This window comes from Lynx canadensis, chromosome B4 (genome assembly GCF_007474595.2).
Source record: "Lynx canadensis isolate LIC74 chromosome B4, mLynCan4.pri.v2, whole genome shotgun sequence".
Classification (NCBI taxonomy): Eukaryota; Metazoa; Chordata; class Mammalia; order Carnivora; family Felidae; genus Lynx; species Lynx canadensis.
In genome coordinates, this window is record NC_044309.1 from 28,922,411 (window position 1) to 28,949,869 (window position 27,459).

Consider the following 27,459-nt stretch of genomic DNA (forward strand, 5'->3'; position numbering starts at 1 on the left):
TACCCTTGAAAAAGAAAACCAAAGCTGGAGGCATCAAAATCCCAGACTTTAAGCTGTATTACAAAGCTGTCATCAAGACAGTATGGTATTGGCACAAAAACAAACACACAGACCAATGGAACCCAGAAATGGGCCCACAAATATATGGCCAACTAATCTTCAACAAAACAAGAAAGACCATCCAATGGAAAAAAGACAATCTCTTCAGCAAATGGTGCTGGAAAAACTGGAGAGCAAAATGCAAAAGAATGAAACTGGACCATTTTCTTACACAATACACAAAAATAAACTCAAAATGGATGAAAGACCTAAATGTAAGACAGGAAACCATCAAAATCCTACAGGAGAAAACAGGCAACCTCTTTGACCTCGGCCGCAGCAACTTCTTACCTGACATGTCTCTGGAGGCAAGGAAAATAAAAGCAAACATGAACTACTGGGATGTCATGAAGATAAAAAAGCTTCTGCACAGTGAAGGAAATAATCAACAAAACTAAAAGGCAAGGTATTTGCAAATGACACACTGGATAAAGGGTTAATATCTAAAATCTATAAACAACTTATCAAACTCAACACTCAAAATACAAATAATCCAGGGAAGAAATGGGCAGAAGATATGAATAGACATTTTCCCAAAGCAGACATGGAGATGGCTAAGAAACACACGAAAAGATGCTCAACATCACTGATCATCAGGGAAATATAAATCCAAACCACACTGAGATACCACCTCAACAGTCAGAGTGGCTAAAATTAACAACTCAGGAAACAACAGATGTTGGCAAGGATGTGGAGAAAGGGGAACCCTTTTGCACTGTTGGTCGGAATGCAAACTGGTGCAGCCACTCTGGAAAATAGTATGGAGGTTCTTCAAAAAAGTAAAAATACAACTACTCTACAACCAAACAATTGCACTACTCAGTATTTATCCAAAGGATAGAAAAATGCTGATTCGAAGGAGCACATACACCTCCACACCCCCATGTTTACAGCAGTACTATCAACAATAGTCAAATTATGGAAAGAGCCCAAATGTTCACCAACTGATGAATGCATAAAGATGTGGTACACACACACACACACACACACACACACACACACACACACACACAATGGAATACTACTTGGTGATGAAAAAGAATGAAATTTTGCCATTTGCAACAAACTGGATAGGACTGGAGGGTATTATGCTAAGCAAAATCCATCAGTCAGAGATAGATTTATGATTTCACTCGTATGTGGAATTTGACAAACTCAACAGAGGAACACAGGGGAAGGGAAAGAAAAAAATATAAAAACAGAGAGGGAGGAAAGCCATGGAGGAAAGCCATAAGAGACTCTTAAACACAGAACAAACAGAAGGCTGTTGGAGGGGAGGTGGGTGGGTGGATGGGTTAAATGGGTGATGGGCATTAAGCAGGGCACTTGTTGGGATAAGCATCAGGTGTTATATTAAGTGATGAATCATTGGGTTTTACTCCTAAACCAAGACTACACTATATGTTAACTAACTTGAATTTAAATAAGAAAGAAGGAAAGATAGATAGAAAGGCCATTCGGCTACTTCAAACTTGCCATATCTGCCTACAACACATATAAAATTCCACCTAAAAACAAAACCAGAACTATTTTCTTCGAGTCTCTTCACTGTTCTCGTTTTCCCTTTCCTATTTGCTTTATAATTTATTTTTCACACTTCTAATGGATATAATCAAAGCAGGAAAACACTATTACCACTTTATTCTGTTCCCTCTCTAATCTCTTGCATCACCTTTATTATAGAGTCCTTAGACCCCTGATTCTAAGAGATCATTTCATTAAGGCTCTCCAATGACCCAATGTTCAATTTCCTTCAGAAAATTAAAGAAGAGGGGGAAAAAATTAGGTCTCATACATAGTTTCTGCACAGAAACAGAAATTGTGATTTTATATTTTTTATTAAAACAGATGACCCTCGAACAATACAAGGGTTAGGGGTGCTGACCCCTCCATGGAGTTGAAGATCCACATGTAACCTCTGACTTCCCCAAAACTTAAACTATTGGTAGTCTGCTGTTGAATAGAAGGTTTACCAATAATATAGACAATTAACATATTTTTTATGTTATATTATATATAGTATTTAAAGAAAATGTTATTAAAATCATAAAGAAAATACATTTATATTACTGTACTGTATCAAAAAAACCCACATCTAAGTGGACCCATGCAGTTCAAACCAGTGTTGTCTGAGGGTCAACTTTACGATTTTCAAAAGGTTAACAAATCAAGGAAAGATGTATACACAGGTCACCTGGACCCACAATATTAAAATTAGGTAATAAAAATACCTGTATGTCATAACATTCTAAAACAAAATAGAATGTGAACAATACGTACCTTGTCATCAAGTTGTTTGTACAATTTAGCAATTTCTTCCTCACACTTTCTTCTCTCAGCATCAGTAAAGTTTCCAGTAACTCCAATCGTAGCTGCGGGTTTATCATTGGTGATGGTAATATCCTTATCCACTGCAAAAGCTTCCAAGTTGGCTTTCTCTTTGTCAAACTGTTCATCAATAGGCACTGTCTCTCCTAAAATAAGACAACAGATAGTTAATAAACATCCACCTGTCTAAAACTAATGACAATTTTATTCAATTTCAGCAGCTCTCACCAACTTTATCTGCTCAGTCTGAGATTTAAAAAACTACAATTACTTTTCACTCACCCCCATCTTCTAAATCCAGTCACCAAATCTTGTAATTTTTATTGCTTCCTCCCTAATCTAGGAAACTTGCCATCTGTGCCTTGGTTGCTATAGCTCCCAAGATGGCCTTTATGCCTCTATTTATTATTTCAGGTAAAATCAGAATTTAAAAGACTGCAGTCATTTTTATTTGATGATCTCTAATACTTAAAAAATAAAAATGGATACGCTTTGCTATTCTTATTTATATTCGTGTCAGTCTCAAATTTATAAAATAGTTTTACATTCATATTCAACAAACTCAAAATGACAGATTTTATAAATTATTACCATTACGCCACCGGTTGAGTTCATTTTCAAGCCATTGAATGGTGTTCCGCAGGGTCTTATTTTTTTCCTTTTCTCTTTCATACTTCTTTTTCCACTGTTCTGCAGTTAATTCTACATTTACACAAACTGTGTTCTTAATTGTTTTGGCCCTAAAAGAAGTAATTGCAGGAAAAAAGTGTGACTAAAATTAACTATTTTCAATTACTATCTATAGATCTCTGTTTTTTATATATATGTATGGCATATATGGCTGAGTAATTTGACTGTTTAATTATCTTTAGACTAAATACAAAGACCCATAATTACTACAGTGCTTCTTCAACAAGCTAAATAAATTTGGGTCAGTCCTCAAATCTGTGAATAGCTTAAAGACAAAAAAAATTAACCACCAGAGGAGGATAAAAAAAAAAGGGCCCATATTTTCCTAATTCTTTTGCAAGGCTGAATAAAAAAAAATTATTGTTGAAGGTCAAAAATAAAATCATCACTACTGACTTTCCTAGGTTAACCAATTCATATTATCTCATTATTTGAACCTGTCAACAGACTAACATAGAATTTGATGTCAAGCTTTTCTTTGTTATCTGACTCAAATACTTATTTTCTTTAATGTTTAAAGCTTCTCCTATAAATTTGACTGAATTTAACATTTGATTTCAATATGTACTAAAACTTAATTCAAATCTAAGCAGTTTTAAAAATGGACCTTGCTTGTATTATCTCTCAATTAAAAAGTTGTGTCATATTAACAATATGCACTCATTTGAATATCTACCTTTATTTTCCTAGATTTAATAAACAAAAGACCTATCTACATTTAGACTTTGTATTTTCTTAACAACAAACCTCTGACCAAACAGGAGTGTAGATTTTGTTTCAGATTCGTTGTACGATGATGGAGAGCAGCAAATTACAATAGTGGTTCTACAGTTTCCACCTAATGAATCTTGAAGAATTCTTGTCATTTTACTATCGCGATATGGAACATACGTCTACAATACAAAAACAAAAGAAACAAAGACCAATGGGTTTCTACAGAATAAAATCTGTTTATAAATACTCTAAGTAAATTACAAAGGGATTTTGGCTATTTTAACTGATAATATTATGATGGGAACTAGAACATACACACTACTATAAATTCCTAAAGACAACTAATTTACACATACTGACTTAAAAACACCAGATGTCCGCTCCACCCTGGCCCCACAAACATCCATGCATATACATACATTGATATTTAAGTAATTCCCCATAAGATAACCATAGGGAAAGAGAAGACGTGTGTACTCACACTTCCCTCTGCCAAAGCAGAAATGACATTTCCAAGAGCAGAAAGTGACTTGTTGATGTTCTTAGCTTCATCAAGCACAGCACCTTCAGCTCCAGTTTTACTAACCTATGCATAAGATTTCAAAAGAATGAAAACAAAACTGTGAGTTTAAGAATTATTTTCTTTGAATTTTCTAAAAAGTTCAGAGGTCATCAATAACCAGCAAACAACAAAATGAAAAGCTTCATGATTTTGTCAATTATTTACTCTAAGCTATCACTACTTGAGTATTGGTCTTCTGACAACTGTAGGTCCATGACAAGAATGTGATTAAGGAGATCCCGAATTTTATTTTTAGTTTGTGCTCTTGAAAATAACAAATTTTCAGGTACATTTGCAATTTACTATTTGTTAATCCCCTTTGCTCCATTAAAGAGGAACCTTTTAAAATTTGCTAAATCATAAGGTTGATATTCTGTTATGTACTGAATTTAAATATATAAGCAAACCTGCTTTTAAAAAAGATATAAAATACATATGTTAAAGATAGGATAAAATAGTAGACTAGCAATGTCGGCTGAAGAAACAGCCTCTCAGAATTCACAAAATTAAAGACAGGCTTTGAAGGATATGTTTAAGGCTTGAGTAAAAGGGAGTAGGTATGTCATTTTAATCAGAAGAAACAAATTAGTGAAACAGCAAAAATGGTTGCAGAGATCAATATTAAAATATTTGAATTTATTTTGATTTTCACATAAATTATAATCAGATGATAGTCCACAGCAGAGTCTGTAATAATTAAATAATCATCCAAAGAAAAGAAAATAGGTACAACCAAACCAGAAAAGACTAATGGATAGTTATCAGTTTTCACAGGGAGCCTACTGCCAATATGGATAAAATAGATACCAAAAATTGGGAAAAGAATAACTAATAAAATTGATAACAATATATGCTGAACTAATTCTCAATAAAAACATATACCCTACGTAAAAGGTAACACCTATTGGTTGAACTGGACTATGGCACAAATGATAGTAACTTGCAACTGATTTTTCAGTTTAAGTAGTCATTGGCAATGCATCAATGCTTTTAAACTCTCAAAAATACTACCAAATCCAATTTGATAAGTTTTCAAGATGTTAACAATGAATAATGCCTAAGTCCAAATTCAAGCTAAAGTTTATAAAAATGCTTAAATATCTACCAGAATATAAAGATTTTACCTTTTCACTACCAGCTAAATCAACCAGATAAAGTTTTCCACTCAGCTTTTGTTCCGTTTGCGTGTTCTCTTGTTTTACATTAATAAGAAATATACTGTGACTCCTAGAGCTATGTTCATTCATATCTGCAATGAAATTACACAAACAACTATAAACAAACATGGCTTTCCCTTACTAATAATTTCTAAAGCATCACTTTACATAAAAATCTTACAATTAACCAACTTGATAAAGATATTTTAAGGCAGCTCTGTACCTTAACTCGTGTTAATAAACATTCTACTTACTTGTAACTGCTACATGTCTGTTGGATTTTCCTTCATCAATGGTATCCATAACTTCATCTGGACTACATACAAAACGCTCTGTGCATCCCTATAAAATAATTTTTTTTAATATGTCAATAACCTTAAAAAATTTTCTTACAGGTTTTTCTTTAAAAAAAATTTTTTTTTAATGTTTATTTATTTTTGAGGCAGAGAGAGGAAGACAGAATCTGAAGCAGGCACCAGGCTCTGAGCTGTCAGCAGAGCCCAACGCAGGACTTAAACTCATGAACTTTGAAATCATGACCTGAGCCGAATCAGACGCTTAACCAACTGAGCCACCTAGGCGCCCCTATTACAGGATTTTTCTAAACAAGCATTCTGTATTATTTTATAAGTACCTTTACATAGGGAACTCGGTTTTTATCTTCATGAACGGAAAGGTTGGTCTTTGAAACTGAAAAAGACAAATAAATAATATCAGCAACATTCTCCTAAACTCTAACACTAGTCATGAAATAGCTAATTCAATAGATTGTTTCCTTTCCCAAGCGGCCTAATAACAGGTAAATTTTAAAAATATGAACACATCACTATTAAAAAAGACTCTGTAGAAACAGAGGAGATCTGAATAGAAACTTAATGCAGCAGTATAGAATTTTAGGTCCAATGCAACCTCTACCACCCACATTTTGGAAATAATAAGCCAGAGTGGTTGAACAGTTTGCCCAAGGGCAATGTATCTGACAGCAGACTAGGACTCAGGACCTCTAACTACAATCCATTTCTCTAATTACTACTTAAGAAACACAAGCACCCATAAATATGTGCTTTAAATAAGTTATTCAATGTGTAAAAAAAATTCAACTAACTTTAAAAGAACTTTAAAATTGGTTTCTTGTAATTTAAGTCAATTTCATAGAGGTTACTTAGAAATGGTCTCACACCTATTAAAAAAAGTAACATGTGCTATTTTAAAATGATAAAAGAGCAAGAATTTAACTTACCATCTAACAGGTCCCTTATCTTATCCAAATAAATTTCAAAATATGAAACCTGAAGGGCAAAGAAATAAAGTAAAAAAAGATCAACTAATTAAAATTATAAAATAATTTATTAGTAGTATAATAGTATACTACTATACTACTAGTACTATACTACTACTACTACTACTATACTACTAATATACTACTATTTTATACTACTATAGTAGTATAAAATCATTTATAATTAGTTCATTAAATTTATTGGGGTTTGAGTGCCAAGTACCATCTATACCAGAGGACAGAGTTAACAACTCAGCCACAGCTCATGTTCTAACAGGAATATCTAAATTCTCTAAAAACTGCTCATGTAACTAAAAAGCAATTTCTATTACATATCTCCATCTTCAATGAATTAGACTCATGAGAGCAGTAAGAACCTTTGAGTTCAGTAATAAACTCCATCACTTTACAGAGGAGGCTAAGACAAAAAAGACTTTATGACCTTGTTTAAGGTCATCTAATTGCAGATTAAGAACCCTCAGTTTACTAACTCTAATGATCTTTCTACTGTAACTGTCCATAAAATAACTAAAAATATTTTTAAAACAAAAGAGCATTTATTATTTCTTGGAATAAAATTATTCTAATATAAAACAAAATACCCCACGGATTTTACCTTAATATGAAATTCCAAATTTTCATCCATAGAATAAATGTAATTAAAAATATCTTGCACTATTCTTGGAATAATGCCCATGCCTTCTGGATCATGAAGTTTACCCTAAACAGAAAATGAGACTTTAAGTATGAATTAAAAGTAGAAACTTCCAATCTACAATTTACAGCCAATAGAGGATAGAAATTGTAATTGTTGCCATTTTATTGTGAAATGGCTCTACAAATATGTAAAAAATCCAATTCAACTATTACATATATTTGTAAATTATACATAAATACTGCATGTCAACAACATGGGTTACCAACTGACCTTAGCCTTTTATTTAATCATTAGATTTAGATTGTCCATGCTTGTGAAATGAACATATTCTAAAGAAAGAGTTTTAGTTTGTTTCTTCCAATGTAAGTTCATACTGTTCCTTCAAGTCGAATCCACGCAAGTGCTAGAAATGTCCTTATTCTCCGTAACTTTATGGAAACGAGTAATGTGAATTACACTAAAATACTCAGCCATTTATACAGAATGCTCAGATAAATGACAAAAGCAGATGCTTTGTAGCAGCAGCATAAGATATAGGATGTTTTCTAGAAGCAAAGTTTGGGCAGATCCACATCTTATTATAATGGCAGCACCGACAATTGTGGACACATTCCTATTAAAGAAAAGTGGCAGGTATTTGGAGAGGAGAACGAATTGCTCTGAATAGAAATGAAAACATAAAACATTCAAGATTTCAAATTTCCATTATAAAGAAAATTCCTGTTAATTCTAAAATGTTTATAATTGTGTGGTTATGCTGTCAAAACAAAGCTAGATATGATTTCAAATATATAATTTCAAACTCCAGAACTGATTAGATTCCAACAGTGATGTTACCTATGTATTATTCATAGGAGAGTAAGCAACAGAATAAAGCTGTTTAAACACAGTAAAATCATTTCGCAAATAATGAATGCACCTCTATTCTGCAAACCACATGCAAGTACAGATTATAAAATATTACCTCCATTGTATGTGTCTTCCCAGAGGATGTTTGTCCATATGCAAATATCGTTCCATTGTATCCCTCAAGTACATCTATGAGAAAATAAGAGATTTTGTACTTCAGGGCATTTATTTTTCCCCTTAAGGAAGTTTCATGAGAAATTACTTAAGAATGTTAGAAAACACTGAAAAAATTCACATACATATTAACCCTGTTCCTCATCCATGCATAATCAAATCTGCACAATAAAATATTTGTGGGAATAACAGTAAGGAAGGTTCAGATTTTCTTTATACTAATATGAAAGATACCATCACAAAATTTAGTTCATGAAAAATTTATAAAGACATTAAAGAAAAAAATAAGAATACATTAATAGTAATTTTCTTAGTAATGATCCACCTGAGTAGTTACTTTCTCTCCAGCCCAGATTACTTTCTGTGGTCAATAAAACACAAAATTTAAATTCCATTGCTTATATTCATTTCTTATATAAGTGTACATATATCTCAAATGTCATTATACCTGTATTCCAAAGATTTATGTGACCTAGAAGGAAAAAAATGTTCTGCAAATTTACATAGAGATATGAATTCACTTTTACAACTAGGACTACTGATTAGTGGTTAATTGGTGATTAAATCTCACAAACCCATACAACAGTCTCCCTTACACAAGCTTAGTAAGCTCAGTTCTAACTCAAAAATAAATTCTCAGAAAGTTCCTATGAAATTATTTTCTAGCCCTGTATGTACTCCAAAATCTACCATTAACCTTAATTTAAATATCTTTCTTTACTAGGCTGAAGGGAAAAAAGAAAATTTAACAAGGTGACCTTTTTATTTTCAATTTTTAGGGATTTAGTTGTATTATTTTGGTGACAAAAAGGTATTAAGAGATTACACTGTATTCTAGAGGAAGCTAAAGTAAAAAGAGAAGACTCTGTTGGAAATAGCTGATGGCAACAGTGGTAAATCAGTAAGCAAGTCAATCCTTGTATTTTTTTTTTTTAATTGGTTATCTAAAAAAGAAAAAAAAGAACAATCCCAACATTGGGCTCAACTAACTAGATATTAACAGATTTCCTACAGAAACATTTATTAACAATAACAACAACAACAACAACAACAACAACAAAAGAAGGTATTTACTCCCCTGGGAAAATTTTAAGAGATCTTCTATCACATTTAAAATGGATGGCATTGCAGTATAATTTTGAGTAAGAAATCATCTAGAGAAAAAAGTACTAGACCCTTTCCAATTCACTTCCTTTACACATAATTGTTCTCAGTATGTCTATGTCACACCCTCTGCTTAATATCTTTTAATCAAATCCAAATTTTTGATATATCTATTCATGATATGATCCAAATACCTAGCAACCACCAAAATAAATACTTAATAAATACTGGTAAGTGAACAAGTGACTTTCTCAAGATCATATTTACTAGCATGTCTACAAAATATTACAGTATTATTTGTGGTTATGTGAAACTATGTTCTGTGAAGGGACCTAGGATAACAAATGTATACAATACATTTGTATTTGGGACTTCAAGCATAACTTAAAAAATTTCGTATGATTACAGAGATTATGGAATATTCAACATTCAAATATTTATTGGACACCTGCTAGGATCTAAGCTCTGCTCTGGGCGCAAGGGATAGAACAATGACTGATTAGAGGTGATTTCTAGACATACCACATTATAACTAAAGTAAGTTTATAAACTTACTTTATAGGTAGGAAAATAATTCTTGCCTACCTTCATATCCAGCCCTGACTTTGCTTTCTCTAGTGACTTACCCCCAACAAATCTAAACATACAGAAAAAGTGAATACATTTTACAGGGAACACTCCTATAACCACTAAAATCTGATCAGTAACATTTTATAATTTTACTGTTTAATCATGTATCTATCCATCCATCTCATTTTTTAATGCAATTCAATGTAACCTGCAGACTTCAGTACACTTTCACCTAAAATACTTCACCATGCATATATCATTAACTAGGATTCATTTTCCAGTTTCCATCCCTGAGGTAAAAAATTTATATACAATGAAATGTACCCATCCTGAGGATGAATCTTTAAAAAAATAAAAAATAATACTCATCTGTTTAAAAGTCCTGGAGAGCATACATTTGTAATCAGGTAAAATTAGGCTCTTTTTGACCTGGCTCTTGTTTGCTTTTTCAGCTCCACCTCCCATCATCCTTCCTCTCACAATGCTCTTTTGGTGGTCAAAATGATCAAATCTGACAAATTCACATGGTTCAACTTCAGTCATACCATAATGTATGTTGTTTCCCACATTCACGATGCTCTTCTCAGGTGGGTATGCCTTGATGCAATGTCACCTCTGCCCACAAGGCACCCATCTTTCTCCTTCCTACTCTTTGGGCATCTTTTTTAAAAATGTTTTTATTTATTTTTGAGACAGAGACAGAGCATGAGCAGGGGGGCAGAGAGAGAGGGAGACACAGAATCTGAAGCAGGCTCCAAGCTCTGAGCTGTCAGCACAGAGCCCGACGCAGGGCTCGAACTCACAGACCGTGAGATCATGACCTGAGCTGAAGTCGGATGCTTAACCAACTGAGCCACCCAGGCGCCCCTTTGTGCATCTTTTAAGACTAGCTTAGGCTTTACTTTTTTCTCCAACCCAACACCATAAACCACCCCAAATAAATTTGGATGAGCAGCTTATCCTATGTGTTCTTATAGCATCTACATTTAAAGATTATACTTATTACTGTATATTGCAACAGTCAATTAACTTGTCTGCCTTCCTCTATTGCAACAGTCAATTAACTTGTCTACCTTCCTCACCTGCTTGTAAACTCCTTGAAGCCAGGACTGTGTTTAACTCCTAGCACAGTGACTGGCACTTAGTAGGGACTTGAATGCTTGCTGAATAATTGTTACCATTACAAACACACAGCATCTTTCTAATGCCTCCCTCACCCTTTAAAATACACTTTTGCTGTTCTTGTGAGAAACAGAGATGGACAACTATAGACAAATATTACGTCTTTCATACTCTGTAAAAATGAAAAATATTTAGGGGCACCTGGGTGGCTCAGTCAGATGAACATCTGACTTCGGCTCAGGCCATGATCTCACAGTTTGTGAGTTCCAGCCCTCATCAGACTCTCTGCTATCAGCTCAGAGCCCGCTTCTGATCTTGTCCCCACCTGCCCCCCCTCATTCGCATGCTCTCTTTCTCAAAAATAAATAAAACGTTAAAAAAAAGAAAGAAAGAAAAACGTTTAGTAAGCAAGACAACAGCATAACACCTTCTAAAAGCCAATTCTCTCTCTGAACTTCAGGTTCCTCATCAGCAAAATGTCTGCTTAAGGAAGGCTATGAGAATTACAAATCAGAAAATTGTTAACATCTGAGAGCATAAAATGTGCCAGGCTCTAATAATTTTTCATACATTAATGTATTCAATTCTCACAAAACCCTGTGAAAGGTACTATTTTTAGTTCTACTTTACAGAGAACAAAACTGAGGAACAGAGATATTAATTTGCCCATACTTCCACAGCTAGTAAGATAGAGCTGGGATGCAAACCCAGACAGTCCTGGCTCTAAAGACATACTCTTGACCCCTGTACTGTATTATCAAGGAACACAGGAACTAAAATATATGGGAGGCCACATCTGGAAAAATTAAAAGTAAATGAAGTGGCAAACAGTTCAGGTCAGGAAGCTCCGGTAGGAAACAGAGAAATCTATTAAGGACTGGTAAGATGACTAGCATATAGCAAGTACTGAATAAGTGACAACTACTTCATACAGAGAACTGAAGAGACATCCCTCAGATTTGGAATTCACGAGAGAATACAAGTGGGTAAACCTTGCTCAAAATAAAGAAAACCTATCTAGTGAATCTATAGAAAGGAAAAGGTAATAACTTTGTACATAATAAAGTTATACAAACATAAACTTGTACAGAAATTTATGAAACAATGCTTCAGTGAACCATCAGGAGCCCAAAGAGTACTAGCTGCTTTCAGGTCGTCCTTGGCAGCTTGCTCATCAAATCCACATCTCAGAAGAAATACCAATTCACCTATCATTTTGCTGACTATTGCCTACCAACAGTTTCTAACCATGGCCTTCCACCTGATTTGTGTGCCAATAACTGTCCCAAGGACAACCTGCCATGTATTTAAATTGGTTTCCTGTCCTCATACCTCACCAGGCACTCACCACCTACCTCTACCTCATCTCTCTCCTTACATCTATGTATCTATCGTTAACTCTGCCACATTCATGTTCTTGCCCAGGACAAGTCCCACTACCTACTATCAATATCCAGCCTTCTCCAAAATGGTAGACAGCATTTGGGTGAAGATAAAAGGAGCAAGTCATAGCCAGGTGATACTTTCCTAATACAAATTACAAGCTGGCAAAGAAGCTGGAGAGAGACAGAACTTTCTATTGTAATAGTTGCTTGAAGCCTAATTTTGTAGAGTGAAAATATTGTAGACTGAGTTACCCTAAGCACAATTATGATGATTCAATTAATAAAATAATTTCCTCTCTTAGAAGACAAAGGAAACAAACATCAGTTGATATCTGTTGTGTATTTGCTTCTTCATACCAGGCCCTGGGTGAAGTTCTTTTTCTTGAATCTTTTTTTTTTTTTTTTAATTAATTAATTTTGAAAGAGCAGAGCATGCAGAGGGGTAGAGAGAGAGAGAAGTGAGAAACCCAAGCAGTCTCCACACTGTCATCACAGAGCTCAATTTGAGGTTTGATCCCATGGACTGCGTGAGATCACGACATGAGCCGAAACCAAGAGCCAGATGCTTAACCAACTGAGCCACTCAGGCGTCCCTCCATGAATCATCTTTTTAAATATTCACAGTACCCTCATTTTACAGAACAGGAAATGGAGACTTAGAAAGGTTAGGTAACCTGTCTCTGTCTCTCAAAAATAAATAAATGTTAAAAAAAAATTTTAAATACATATATATAAAAAAGTGGTGCCCGGGTGGCTCAGTTGGTTGGGTGGCTGACTTCAGCTCAGGTCTTGATCTCGTAGTCTGTGAGTTCGAGCCCCGCGTCGGGCTCCGTGCTGACAGCTCAGAGCCTGGAGCCTGCTTTGGATTCTGTGTCTCTCTCTGTCTGTTCCTCCCTGCTTGTGTTCTCTCTCAAAAATAAATAAATGTTAAAAAAAATTTTTTTTTTAAAAAAGGAAGGTTAGGTAACTTGCCAAAATTGGCACAGCTAGAAAGTGGCAGAGCCTGGATTTCAATCTAGGTCTGTCTGATTCCAAAGCCTGTGTTCTTAACCATAATGCAAACAAATGAACTGCTCTTCAGAATTCAGTTCTAAACAGTAAAACAAATTTGTTGTGAAGTAAAAGGGATCAAATTTTGAGAACAGGAGGGAAATTTCACTAAATGAATCATGTCATCTTAAAATTGTAAACAGTAACGAAAAAGAACAGAAGGTAATAGAAACATGTACCTCAGGACTTCAGATTACAAAGGGTTCTGAGAAAGGTAAGTATGAAACTATTAAGAGACTAATTAAGGATGTACAAAAGAGACAAAAATCACTAGAACAGCATGAGAAAAACAGAAGTCCATAATGAGTGAGTCTAATCAAAACAAAAAAGTTAAGGCCCTAAAAAGAGATTTTAAAATATCCAGAAAAAGACTAATATATGAGTAGACTTGCATAGCCCAGAGAATAAAATGTTAACAGATAATATAAGACAGAGGTATTCCCATTTTATTACCACCTTCTACACAATTATCCTCAAAATGGAACAACAAAATAAACACTGCCAAGAAAGACTTTAAGGCTGAAGTGGATAAGACATCCAGAGAATGGATTTAAATGAGCCCAGGTTTCTAGTTATAGGAGAAATACATTCCATGGATAAAAACTTCACAGCCACCAAGCTAATTTTTAAAAGCCATGGGGAATGAAAAGTTAACAGCAGATTACTAACTTGTAAATGTTATACTCATTTTCAAAAAGGAAAAATGATAGATTATGGGAACTACAGACAAGTATACAAAATTTCACTAAGGAAAAGCTATGGTTGAACTAAACTCATTTCCTGTCTCGATACGGTCACCCAACTGATACTCTGGGGAAACACCAGCCTCATGTACCATGACTTCATAAAAGGATCCAAATTTTTCATCAAATTTTTGTTGATATGTGACAAGCTAAGAACTAGGTAACTGTATAAGAGAATCTGAAGTCGGATGGATACCCAGTGTGATTTAATTAACTGCCAAAAACCTTATTTAGTTTTCAGAAGACTAGGCAAAGGAACACAGCCCATTAAGCCTTTATTAAAACTTATTATACTTTGAGTGGGGGGAGAGGCAGAGCACTGGGCTCAATCCCACAAATCATGAGATCATGACCTGAGCCAAAACCAAAGTTGGACGCTTAACCAGCTGAGCCACTCAGGCGCCTCCCGTTAAGCATTTTATAAATGATTTAGAGTCATATTTTTCAAACAACACCACCTATAAAAAGTTTAAAAAAAAAATTCCAAGTCCCTGACATCATAACAGACTTATCAAATACGCTGACAGCCAACATATATCCTAATAAGATAACCATAAAAACAACACTCAAAATATAATCAAGAGCTAAAATGATAAGATGGAATCCACACTTTGAAAGCTGATAGTCAAATTTTATTTTATTTATTTTAATGTTTACTTAGGAGAGAAGGGGAGAGGGGGAGGGGGAGAGAGAGAGGGAGGGAGAGAGAGAGAGGGAGGGAGGGAGGGAGGGAGGGAGGGAGGGAGAGAGAGAGAGAGTGAGCGAGCGAGCAGGGAGAGGGGCAGAGAGGGAGACACATAATCAATCCGAAGCAGGCTCCAGGCTCTGAGCTGTCAGCACAGAGCCAAATGCGGGGCTCAAACTCACAAACCATGAGATCATGACCTGAGCTGAAGTCGGACGCCCAACTGACTGAGCCACCCAGGCGCCCTTATAGTCAAATTTTAAAACTCCAATACTCAAGTGTGGAAGAGGGTTTAGTGTTGGCCACAGGAGATGTGAAAAAGATCTGTACATTTAAGTTGCCCATGAGCTTATGAATCAATAACTGAGTAGTGAATGTGGGGCACCCGGGTGGCTCAGTCGGTTAAGCATCGACTCTTGATTTCAGCTCAGGTCATGACCTCAAAGGTTCATGAGTTCAAGCCCTGCATTGGGCTCTGTGCTGACAGTGCAGAGCTTGCCTGGGATTCTCAGTCTCCTCTCTCTGCCTCTCCCCACCGCCCCCCCCATCAAAAATATAGAAATAAACATTAAAAAAAAAAAAAGCTCATGTAAAATCTTAGGCTGTACTGATTAAAAAAAGTATGTTAAAATCAAAGAATGTAATGTAATTGTGTTCTATGACAGATTCATTTGGAAAATTACTTGATGCCTACAAACAAAAGAGGACACTGCCTGTTCCTCTTTGTTGTAATCATTTATAGAATCAAGTTAATTCTCCATCTTTCTATGAAGATTTCAACATCCAGTCCACTGTCTCTCATCAATACTATTCCTGTTGTAATTCTTGGTGGTTCCAATGTCCATTTAGTAGATGATCCTATTAAAATACCCTGGTCTCTCAGATCCTGGGCCTAGTTTTCTCCATGATCTCTTGTCCTTTACTCCTTCAGATGTCAATTCTACAGTTATATTCTAGACCTTTTATTTAATTACTAACTACACTGTTTCCCTAAGGCTAATTAAGTATCTACCCCCTATTATTCCTTCTAGTACCCTGATTCCAACAAACCTTTGACCCCACAAAGACTATAATATACTAACCTTACCGCTTCTTTTCATGTCCCTCAAACCCATTTCTCCCACCTGTGCTCTCCTTCCCCTCACTCACCGTAGATTCCATGGTTCACTATTATCATCATTCTCTTGACTACAGCCTCAATTAATTCTCCTGCCTTTCTCTCCCTCTTTTGTACTCATCTGGTAAAACACCAACTAGGTAAATTCAACTCTTGTGGCTACTAACTTCAAGTGGGCCCTTAATGCTGCCTGGCAATACTGCCACATTTCCCTAATCCATTCACTTCTATTGCCAGACAACTTCATTCTTTTTCCTAGGACCCCCTCCCCCTCATCTTCATTCTGTGATGACTTTGCTCCCTGTATCACATACAAAATGGAATATGAAAAGATCTGCATTTTTCTTCCATCACACCTATAGACTTCTATCCAAAAACTCTACCTATTCTCCTGTTACTGGATGAATTGTCTGTGCTCCTACTTAACCCTAACCTGTCCACTTTTATACCGAATCCCATCCCCTCTATCCTAGTATTCACTGGGATATCACTCATACCCTCTCTCAACTCTAGGGTTCTATGGTTTTAGAAAATATAAACTTGGAAAATCTTAGTACAAATTAATAGTATTAACTGGAATGTACGCACTTCCTCCAGCATTTTTCCGTTGAACACAAGAGAAGTCTTTGGGGAAGAAATAACAATGGAATGGAAGAATGACAGATTGCTACCATTTTCTACTATTTTTTAGAAACTTGTCTAACTATTTTGTAGTCATTCTCATGCTGCTGTATTTCTATAACTGCTACCTTAGAAACTCTCCTGGGAATACCTAATAGAAATGCATCTTTTAGAATAGGTGTGTTAACACTAAAATTCTTATAATACCCTTCACTAGGTACTGTATATGAATTAGATCATGGAATTTGAGCAACAGTGTGTTTACTAATTGTATGTTATCTTTTTTATTAAACTGTCTTCTACAATTAACTAAAAACGGGGGGGCAATTAAAATGAAAAAAAAATGTTGGGTAAATGGAGAAGATCACAAACAAATTTTACTTATTGCTGGGACAACATAGCAATATATTTACCTTTAACAATCTTCTTTGCACAATCATTATATACTTGCTCTTGAGAGGTGTTTGACTGGAACACTCGGTCAAATGCATAAGGCTTGGACTGAAAAACAGAAACAAAGGTGTCAACATCACAAATTAAAGGTGAATGGACACTTCTAAGCTCCTTTAAAGATGTCATCATATATTTAACCTTTGAAATAGAGTACTTACTATGCATTACTTCATGTCATAGTATCTTTGTAGAAAGGACCTTAGGGATCACTAAGTACAAATTCACTAGAATAAACTTTACAAAACCAAAAATGTCTTTGTTAGATTTCCAGGGCCTAGCACTACTATGATAGTGAAATATTGTTGAGTGAATTTTTATTTAATGAGTGTCTACTCTGGCAAGTACTGAGGCTCTATTTTCAATAGTATCATTTTGCAGACAAGGAAACTAGAATCCTGAAAGGTATAAACGGTGTTAATGACAAAACTAAAATTTAAATTCAAATCTCCGTTCAGTTCAGAGCTCCTTCCACTACTCCCATTAGGCTTTTCATTTTACTGCAACAGCTTTCCAATCATTCATTCATTTAACAAATATTTATGGAATGCCTAATACACTAGACATCTTACTAGAATGATGACCAAGATAGATACACTCTCTAATGGAGCATAAGTAATAGTGGGGCAGGCATCAGACAAATAATTAAATGACTAGATATCTGACTCATGCAATGGAGTGCTGTGACAGCATATAAAAGAAGAACCCAAGTCTGGGAGAAAGCAGAAATATAGCAGGGAATGACTCTGGAGAAGGGATGTTTAAGAACTGAAGAATAGCTCACTACCTGTCTCTTCAATACTAGTCATGGGAGGGTGAGGGTGGGAAGTAGCCTAGCTAGGTATTGGGATGCTTAAAGATCCTACGGCAGAAAGAAGCTTGTAGAATGCAGGAAGCCAAAAGAAGTTAAGTTGGAAGTTTAAGGAGCAAAGATCAAATGTAAATGACAACACAATGAAAAAGGCAAATAACATTTTAGTGTTATTTTGAAAATAGTTTTGACCTTCTGGGTCCCCTGAAAGGATCTTGGGGACTCATTTAGAACACTGCTGATATTGTCTGATGAATGAGCCACAGGGATGGAATGAAAAAAATCAGTGTCCATGCAAGTCAAGGAAGAATTATCAAGGAGGCACTGATTGTGTCAAATATAGCTGTGAGGTCAAGGCAAAACTGAAAAGTATCCAATGACAAAGGTCAGACTGGAAAGAGATTTAAAAAGTATTAGAAGTAACTGAATAGAGCAGAAATCAGGCTACAGGTCTAAAAAAAATTTTTTTAAAGATGGGTAAGACCTGAACAAGTTTAAATACTGGCAGGAACAATCTAGTAATCAAGGAGAAAAAGTAAGCATGCACAGATGAGAGGAGGGCAAGGGGATTCTAAGTATTTGAAAGGAAGTGTATGCCTGCTTTCTACCTACTCCTAAAGGAAAGGACAGACACTGGACCCTAAAATATAAAACAATCATGACTTCCCAAACAATCCTTAACATTACAGAAGACTTCTCAGGCCTTAGCTAAAAAAAAAAAGAAAAAAAGACCTGGTGCGCCTGGGTGGCGCAGTCGGTTAAGCGTCCGACTTCAGCCAGGTCACGATCTCGCGGTCCGTGAGTTCGAGCCCCGCGTCGGGCTCTGGGCTGATGGCTCGGAGCCTGGAGCCTGTTTCCGATTCTGTGTCTCCCTCTTTCTCTGCCCCTCCCCCGTTCATGCTCTGTCTCTCTCTGTCCCAAAAATAAATTAAAAAAAGTTGAAAAAAAAAAAAAAAGACCTTACTTTTTAGAAACTACATTCAAGTCTCCTTCCCCAAAGTCTGCAATAATATAATGAAAATTACAACGAAACACACTCTTAAAGGGCTATCCAAAGTCATTCCTAATTCCCCTTCCCCATGCCAGTTTCCACTACATACGTTGGGAAGCTAACCACCAGATAGCCTAGTCTCCTTGCAACTAGTGGACACGTGACCCAGTTCTGGATTCTGTAAATAAAGTGATGGTCTCCTGAAGGGTCTCGGGGAAACGGCTGTTTTCTGATAAAAAGGACCATCTCAGCTGAAGCTGCCCTTTCTCCTTTCTGGAATGATGGAGCTGTAGCATCCATCTTACAAACATCATGATAAAATCAATTAACTTAAGGATGACAACAGATAACAGAGTCATTAAGTAGTAGCAGTAAGGGCCTATCTGCAGACTTTTTATATTTGAGAAAAATAACCTCGTATTTATTTAAACCACTATTAGTTGTTTTCCTTCTGCAGCTGACAGCATTCCTAAAGGATATACTAAGATGACCTCACTTTGGTATTCAATTAAAAGTAGGCATCTCGGGGTGCCTGGGTGGCGCAGTCGGTTAAGCGTCCGACTTCAGCCAGGTCACGATCTCGCGGTCCTTGAGTTCGAGCCCCGCGTCGGGCTCTGGGCTGATGGCTCAGAGCCTGGAGCCTGTTTCCGATTCTGTGTCTCCCTCTCTCTCTCTGCCCCTCCCCCGTTCATGCTCTGTCTCTCTCTGTCCCAAAAATAAATAAACGTTGAAAAAAAAAATTAAAAAAAAAAAAGTAGGCATCTCAATATCTGATTATTCTTTGCCTAAATGTCCTTTCACTAAGGTTCTACAAAGACATTAACATTCAATTTTACAGGTGCAACTAAAAAAAAAAAAAATCTACTCTTTTACTGATTTTATAAGACATAATCGTGATTGAAAACAAACACATGTACAATCAAAATAACAATCCCCATCCACAGACAAACCATGCTAATTCTTCCTATGCAAAAAGAAAGTAACTTTTCCTCTGTATGTATCCAGCAAACATTTAGCACCTATCAGGTATCAGATATCGTAAACGATTAACAGAGTTTTAGAAATGTTATTTAGCTAGTACAGACTGTAGAGTTCAAAGAACAGAGAATAAGGCTGGGTAGAATCTTGAATACTAAGGTAAGAAGCTGTATACTAAGATCTAATGTAAGTGGTCATGCAATGTTAACTGAATTGAAATGGAGTCAGCATCTGGCATTAAAGAACTCATGGTAAAGAGTCAAGAACAGACTGCAATTAGCCAAAATATGCATTTAATAAAAAATGTATAAAAGATACTATGAAAACAAGAATTAAACAATGATTAATTCAAATTTTGCTTGCATGAAACAAACTAATCAACAGAAAATAGGTAATAGCACGGCATCCTCCAAAGTAAGTCAAGTAATACAATTTTATTAAAGTAAACATTTCGAAAATATAAAGAAGGGTGCCTGGGTGGCTCCGTTAGTTGAGCGTCAGACTCTCAATTTCAGCTCCGGTCACTACTTCGAGGTTTGTGGGTTCAAGCCTCACATAGGGCTCTGCACTGACCGTGCGGAGCCTGTTTGGAATTCGTTACTCCCCCCCCACCCCGCCCCGCCCCTGCTCTGTCCCTATCCCACTTACACTCTCTCAAAATAAATAAACTTTAAAAATTTTTTAATTTTTTTTTTCAACGTTTATTTATTTTTGGGACAGAGAGAGACAGAGCATGAACGGGGGAGGGGCAGAGAGAGAGGGAGACACAGAATCGGAAACATGCTCCAGGCTCTGAGCCATCAGCCCAGAGCCCGACGCGGGGCTCGAACTCACGGACCGCGAGATCGTGACCTGGCTGAAGTCGGACGCTTAACCGACTGCGCCACCCAGGCGCCCCAAAAATTTTTAAAATAAAAATAAAAAATACAAAGAACAGGAGTGCCTGGGTGGCTCAGCTGGTTGAGTGTCTGATTCTTGGTTTCAACTCAGGTCAGGATCTCAGTTTCATGAGTTCAAGCCCCCTGTCGGGCTCTGCGCTGACAGTGTGGAGCCTGCTTGGGATCCTTTCTCTTTCTCTTTCTCTTTCTCTCTCTCTCCCTCCCTCTCCCCTGCTCACACTGTCTCTCTCAAAATAAATAAACTTAAAAAATTATATATGTATATAAAGAACAAACACGACTCAGTTTTAAGTCATCTCTATTTATCACATCAATAAAAACAGTGGTCTTAAACTTTCACTTAGTAAGAGATATACCCAAAATAATGGATAATAGTAAAACCTGCCTCAAAAGTACTTTTATACAGCTGTTTACTATAGCATTCCTTATCGCAAATATGCAAACTAAAAAATAATTAAGCTAGGATTGAGTGATTTTTTTTAGATGTTAGATCATTGTTAAATAAAAAATTAAGTACTGGGGTGCCTGGGTGGCGCAGTCGGTTAAGCGTCCGACTTCAGCCAGGTCACGATCTCGCGGTCCGTGAGTTCGAGCCCCGCGTCGGGCTCTGGGCTGATGGCTCGGAGCCTGGAGCCTGTTTCCGATTCTGTGTCTCCCTCTCTCTCTGCCCCTCCCCTGTTCATGCTCTGTCTCTCTGTCCCAAAAATAAATAAAAAACGTTGAAAAAAAAATTAAAAAAAAAAAATTGAGTACTTATAAGCATTAAGTTGACAAAAGTTTTATTTTAAATTCCAAAACTAAACTATAATTTTGTTAAATAAGGCAAATGTTTTGATTAGAGATCAAGACCTGAAGTTACTAACTGACCATAGCTTCCTGGGATGAAAAACAAGATACATGAAACATAAAAACTTCTAATGGGTCTACAATTAAGGGACATCTCTTAATTAAAAATCTTTCAGGGCGCCTGGGTGGCACAGTCGGTTAAGCGTCCGACTTCAGCCAGGTCACGATCTCGCGGTCCGTGAGTTCGAGCCCCGCGTCAGGCTCTGGGCTGATGGCTCGGAGCCTGGAGCCTGTTTCCGATTCTGTGTCTCCCTCTCTCTCTGCCCCTCCCCCGTTCATGCTCTGTCTCTCTCTGTCCCAAAAATAAATAAACGTTGAAAAAAAAAAAATTTAAAAAAAAAAAAAATCTTTCAAATGAATTAAACAAAGGAACACTCACAATCTAGACATCCGTATCTTAAAAATCCTGGTTCTTTGCCTTGAAATGTACATTATATAGTCTTATTTCTATGAACCTTCAGAGATACCCCAAGTCATAAGATACATTCATATCTGACTTAGGCTTCAAGTGGACAAAACCAAATAGGAATGTTTATCTGAATTGCAACCATACCTCAGATTTGTCTTTTTTTTTTTTTTAAGATTTTAATTTTAGGTAGTTTCTACACCCAACGTGGGGCTTGAACTCAAAATCCCAATATCAAGAGTTGCATGTTCCAGACTGAGCCAGCCAGGCATCCCATACCTCAGATTTCTTAGTGAAGTGGTTCCTGTTTGTATTTTCAGAACATCAAATCTGGTTATAAAGGACACCCTCCTAGCAGGCATATATACCTTTCTCTAAAATTTTGAGTAGTGATCCTCAGATCACATGGGATTATAGCTTATCAGATTTTCCTTAGTTTGACAATGACTGTTAGCTAAGATTCCACAACTGTACAGGTGTGATGATGACTTCTTCTCTTTTAATGTTCACTCTTAGGGTAATTAGGATCAAACACCAAATCATCATTCACTTGAAAAGAGAAATCATGTTGAGCTATAAGCAAGGAACTGGACAAGATTATCTAATTAGGTTTTACTTTCCTCTAATTTCAATGAACTGCAACAGCCTGTTTTTGGTTCTGACAGCCTCTACAGTATACCATATAAGGAACAATGATTAATAAAGATACTTAATGATACACATACGCATGTTCCACTTTTATGATGCATAAAGAAATAATTTTTTCTATTGACTTTTTTTTTCCTGGAGTTTTCGGCAGGCTCATTTCAACTAAATACGGTGTTTCCCTTGTCCTCCTTTTTTTATTTAAAGGTTTTCCTTAAATAATCCATTTATTTCATTCAATATGTGATACTTATACCTCTTTAACAAGCACTTAATTACCAAAAAAATCTGTATGAAAGTTGCAAAACACAGAGAGACACTATAGGATTACAAGATTTGCCTGCCATGGGATATTATATTAAAATCACTGATGTAACAGAAAAAAGTTTGGACAATATATTGGAAATTGAACTTCAATGAAAATGAGAATCCTTAAAAATTATCTTCTAAAGGAGCACAGATTATACCTATAATTCAGTAACATTATAAACTACTTACTCTTTAAATCTTGATTTAACCAGAAGACTACAAATGTGTTTAAATCATGTTTAAAATAATTTAGTTTTAAATGACGCACTGCAGCAATTCCTTCTTAAAACCATTTCTTTTGAATCAGGATCCAGTAAAATGAACAAAATAAACCAACACATGACTTTACCTAGAAATTTTTAAATTTCACTCTCTCAGCTATTCCTTATAAATTCCCAACCTTTTAAAATATAAATTCATTTAAAAAATTGAGACCTCAGAGTAACCAATGACCCAGTAAATGCAGATTAATTCTTGAAAATAATGAACTAAACCTGTCCTCTTATATTTCTTAAGGCTACAGGACTCCGTTGTATTTTTGCTTAAACTTAAAAAAAAAAAAAAAAAGACTAAAAATGCTTACCAGTTTACTTAAAGGCCAACTGTTATTGCAGATTCACAACTCAATCACCTATTCATTACTTCTATTATCACTTAAATTTATTTACATTGTTAAGGAACGTCCAAGAACTTTATTCAAAGGGAACAACCTAGAATACATGTGTGCTTCCAGTGGTAATTGTTTTAACTGTCCTCATATTTTACGTCATATTTGGGCAGAAAGTTGCCTTCTCAATACATCTTGTGAATCCTAAATCCTATCATTCCAACAAATGAATCCTGGTAATACTTATAGATTTGTTTAAACACACACACAAAAATCTGCAGAAATGAGACATTCTTAATACAAATCAAAAAGGAAATAGCTTCAATGTGTCAACCACTGTTACTGCTGAGTAATCACAAAAACTCTGAGCAACTAGTAGCCAGTTTGTCAACAACCCAGGCCCTGCAAGCCTCCTCTGATTCCACAGAAGATACCATCCTAAAGGAAAAGGATGACTACTTCTGTGCTTAACTTCTTAGTCTCACCATGGTATCATTTAGTTTCTCTCATGAACTTGTTAACAAAAAGCCAGCTGGACAGTCTTTACACAGTAGTGGCTGGCAGTTGTTAGTAATCTAATGATTTGTTTGCCAAAAGCCTACCAAGCAACAAAGGGCTATGACACGACACTCATTACCTAGAGCTTAATTCTGGAAACTTTCACATAGAAACTCTTGAAGAAGTTCAGTCCTATCTCCTATGTCAATGCTCTTAATCATCAATGTCCCATCTCCTGTGACCCTTTGTCCTATTTCCAAATTAGGCTGTGCAAACAATATGCTAAATATGGAATGCCATTAGAGAAAAGATTAACATTAAGATTTTGTACCATGATAGCAATGTAGAAAAAAGTTCTGCCACAATCGCATTACCAAGAAAGATAAGTTTAATTTTTAGTCACAATTAGGTATGTAATATTCTGCTACCCATTTTAATCTTCTTAACCTGGAAATTCTATTTCCAGAGGACCTTTTGATACCAGAGATCAGACCACAAAAAAAATCAACCTTACATTCTGGTTTCCCTGACAATGATCAGCCAACTCTAGTTATGTTTTACATTTTATAGTACAAAGGACACTATTTCTCCGTCCTTAAGATTATCAAAATCAGTTTTTCTTCAAGGCAGAAGTAGAGATCTAATGTTAACAAGAAATCAATCCAGCTTACTGGTCAAATTTTAATTTTTTTTTAAAAGCTTACCTTTATAATTATAATACAAAAAGTTAACACTCTTTGCTATGCTCTTACCCCATAAAACCCAGTAAGAGATTACAGATTTTTCTGGGCACTTACTTGATCCAATCTGATCTGCTAGATCTACTATAAAATTGAACAAAATTGATCACTCCGATTTCAAAAGAAAACTCACTCTTTACAGTCCTCAATTTGTCATTTATAATAGTTAACATGAACGTTCATTCATCACTCAAAGGACGGGTGGGTGAACATTTGAGGTACAGGTATATTTGTAGTTGTTTGATAATTTTTCCTTCTCCCGTGAGGCAAACAATACGGTTCAGCAAATAGTTGTATCTTTATCTCCTATAAAACTAAGTATCTTCACTATTTAAGGTACAATAGGGCTAGTCTTAAAGCTCAACGTTCTTAGCTAAACTTTAATCTTGCACATGTTACAAATGGTAAACTTGGGGTAGTCCAAAACACCAACAGCATCAGTAACTGTGCACGCGCGGGTGCGCGCGCGCGCGCACACACACACACACACACACACACACACACACAGGCAAATATGCACTAAACTTACACCCCGGACAGTTCCTCCAGTGCCCCAGGTGGGGGAGTGTCCCAGACAGAGACCAGGCGCCTCCCTTCTCTGGGCACTTAAGATCGGGGTAGGGGCGATCCAGGAACAGCCATGGAGCCGCGCAGTCTCCCTCCCCAGGGTTATCTGAACCGGCAAACTCTACTCGGGGGCGGGGTTGGGGTCATCACTGCTAGCTCTCAATTCTGCACCCCGCCACTTCCCCGAACTCGGGGCCCGGCCAGGCCCGAAGGAGCTAGACTGGGGGTAGGGGCGTTGGTCACTCACCGCGATCATGACCGTGTCTTCTCCCTGAAACTTGGCGATGTACTTATCGCCGCGGTTCACCTCAGACTCATTGAGAGGTCTGAAGCGACACATCACTTTGATGTTGCACTCGGCCGGGTCCGCCATCTTCCTCGCTGCCGGGGCCGGAGACCGGGAGCCACTCCCCGCCTCTCAGTCTGGAAGGAAGCAGGCCCGAGCTGAGGACAGGGGTCGCGAAGGCCGAGAGAGTCAGCAGTCTGGCGCGTCGCCCGCCCTTCCCGCGGCGGCGGTGGCCCGGGAACCCAGACTCGAAGCGCCGGCGCCGGTAGCAGTGGCCCTGAGGCTCACTTCCGATCCATCATGGCAGCCATGGCGGCGGCGGCACGGGTGGAGAGTCTGCGGCTCCTCAGTTTCTCCCTCGTCGGCCTGGGCAGGCTGCACAGGTCCGACGGGATTCTAGACACCGGAAAAATTGCCACGTCCCTCTTCCTCGGAGACAGCAGGCCGGCCCCGCCGTCCGCCCGCCGGGCAGTCTGATCGCCGGCTTGCCGGCAGCCACCCGACCACTTCAGAGGCCGAAGACCGGCGACTGAGCGGCTGGATGGGCGGTGCGCGCGGAGCACGGCGCACGCGCGGCGGGTCCCAGCCGAGATGACCAATCCGCGTCCGCGCTGGGCCGCGCCGCCGCCCTGCAGCCACTCTTCGCCCTGGGGTTGCTGATTCGAGTTTTACTGGAAGCTCTCTTATAGAAGTACCTCTGGTTGCCCCGCCGCCTGACCGGGCAATTCTCTGGCCGCAGAATTTCCCAGAGCGAAGGCGGACGCGCTTAGTTTTCTCTTCTTCAGGGGTCAAGGGATTTGTTAAAACTACCTTATGTTGTAGCTTGTTTAAATAAAATACTGTATTCCTAATAAGGAGGTGTTTGCCTTCTGTTTGGTCTGGAGATAAAATTGGTTCGTAGCCCACCTTTTTAGAGCGCTTTCCCAGAGAAAGGAAGATTGGAAGCGAAGGGTGGGGCTTGGCTCTCTGGTTTAAGCGGTTACTCTTTACTGAGAGAGTGCGTTGGGGAGACAAGAAAGAAAAAGGACATTTCTCTTAAGGAATGCAGAAGATTGCTGAAGAAATGTGGAAGAGCAAGGTGGTTGGGGAGAAGGGCCTCAGTCAATTGGAGGTCCCGCTTCTCCGGTAATAAATACATGGAACTCGTCCATCTCAACACTGAAGGAATGACTGACCTGAGTCTGAAGATGGTCTTAAAAGACCTGGATAAATTTGTGGATTATATGTCAGCTAAAAAGCTGAAGTGGCTTTTTAGAAAGATGGATACCATAATGACTCTCACCTGGAAGTCTCTCTAAGGTGCTGTGGAAGAACTGCAAAGACAATCAGGAACCCTTTCTCTGGTTTGTAAAAAATGAATGATTGGATTGTACAAACCTCCAGTGCTCAGTCTTCGCCCTACCATCCAAATGCCTCCAGAAATTAATCCAAACTTCAACAGACACAGCGTTGTTGATCCACAGCAATGAGGGAGAGTTCACACCTGAGGAACTCTGGCACATCTCGCCAAACAAAGGCA

General features: G+C 37.3%; 1 protein-coding gene and 1 long non-coding RNA gene across 2 annotated transcripts in view; one reads left to right on the forward strand and one right to left on the reverse strand.

Annotated features, from left to right (window-relative positions):
* KIF5B (kinesin family member 5B) overlaps positions 1 to 26,496 on the reverse strand; it is a 50,659-nt gene extending 24,163 nt beyond the window's left edge. Inside the window, exons 1-12 of the mRNA XM_030321213.2 lie at positions 25,902 to 26,496; positions 17,321 to 17,408; positions 8,452 to 8,525; positions 7,446 to 7,550; positions 6,791 to 6,839; positions 6,185 to 6,240; positions 5,805 to 5,892; positions 5,518 to 5,642; positions 4,313 to 4,417; positions 3,865 to 4,010; positions 3,019 to 3,167; positions 2,380 to 2,573 (exon numbers count right to left, since the gene is read on the reverse strand). Of these exons, the coding sequence (XP_030177073.1) occupies positions 2,380 to 2,573; positions 3,019 to 3,167; positions 3,865 to 4,010; positions 4,313 to 4,417; positions 5,518 to 5,642; positions 5,805 to 5,892; positions 6,185 to 6,240; positions 6,791 to 6,839; positions 7,446 to 7,550; positions 8,452 to 8,525; positions 17,321 to 17,408; positions 25,902 to 26,027 (1,305 nt within the window). The 5' untranslated portion in view covers positions 26,028 to 26,496. The remainder of the gene's footprint in view (positions 1 to 2,379; positions 2,574 to 3,018; positions 3,168 to 3,864; positions 4,011 to 4,312; positions 4,418 to 5,517; positions 5,643 to 5,804; positions 5,893 to 6,184; positions 6,241 to 6,790; positions 6,840 to 7,445; positions 7,551 to 8,451; positions 8,526 to 17,320; positions 17,409 to 25,901) is intronic.
* On the forward strand, positions 2,508 to 20,663 carry LOC115518011. Its single transcript, XR_003970145.1, has 4 exons — positions 2,508 to 2,593; positions 4,288 to 4,302; positions 11,011 to 11,015; positions 20,653 to 20,663. It is a non-coding gene; the product is annotated as an uncharacterized LOC115518011 (long non-coding RNA).
* Positions 26,497 to 27,459: the final 963 nt, after the last annotated feature.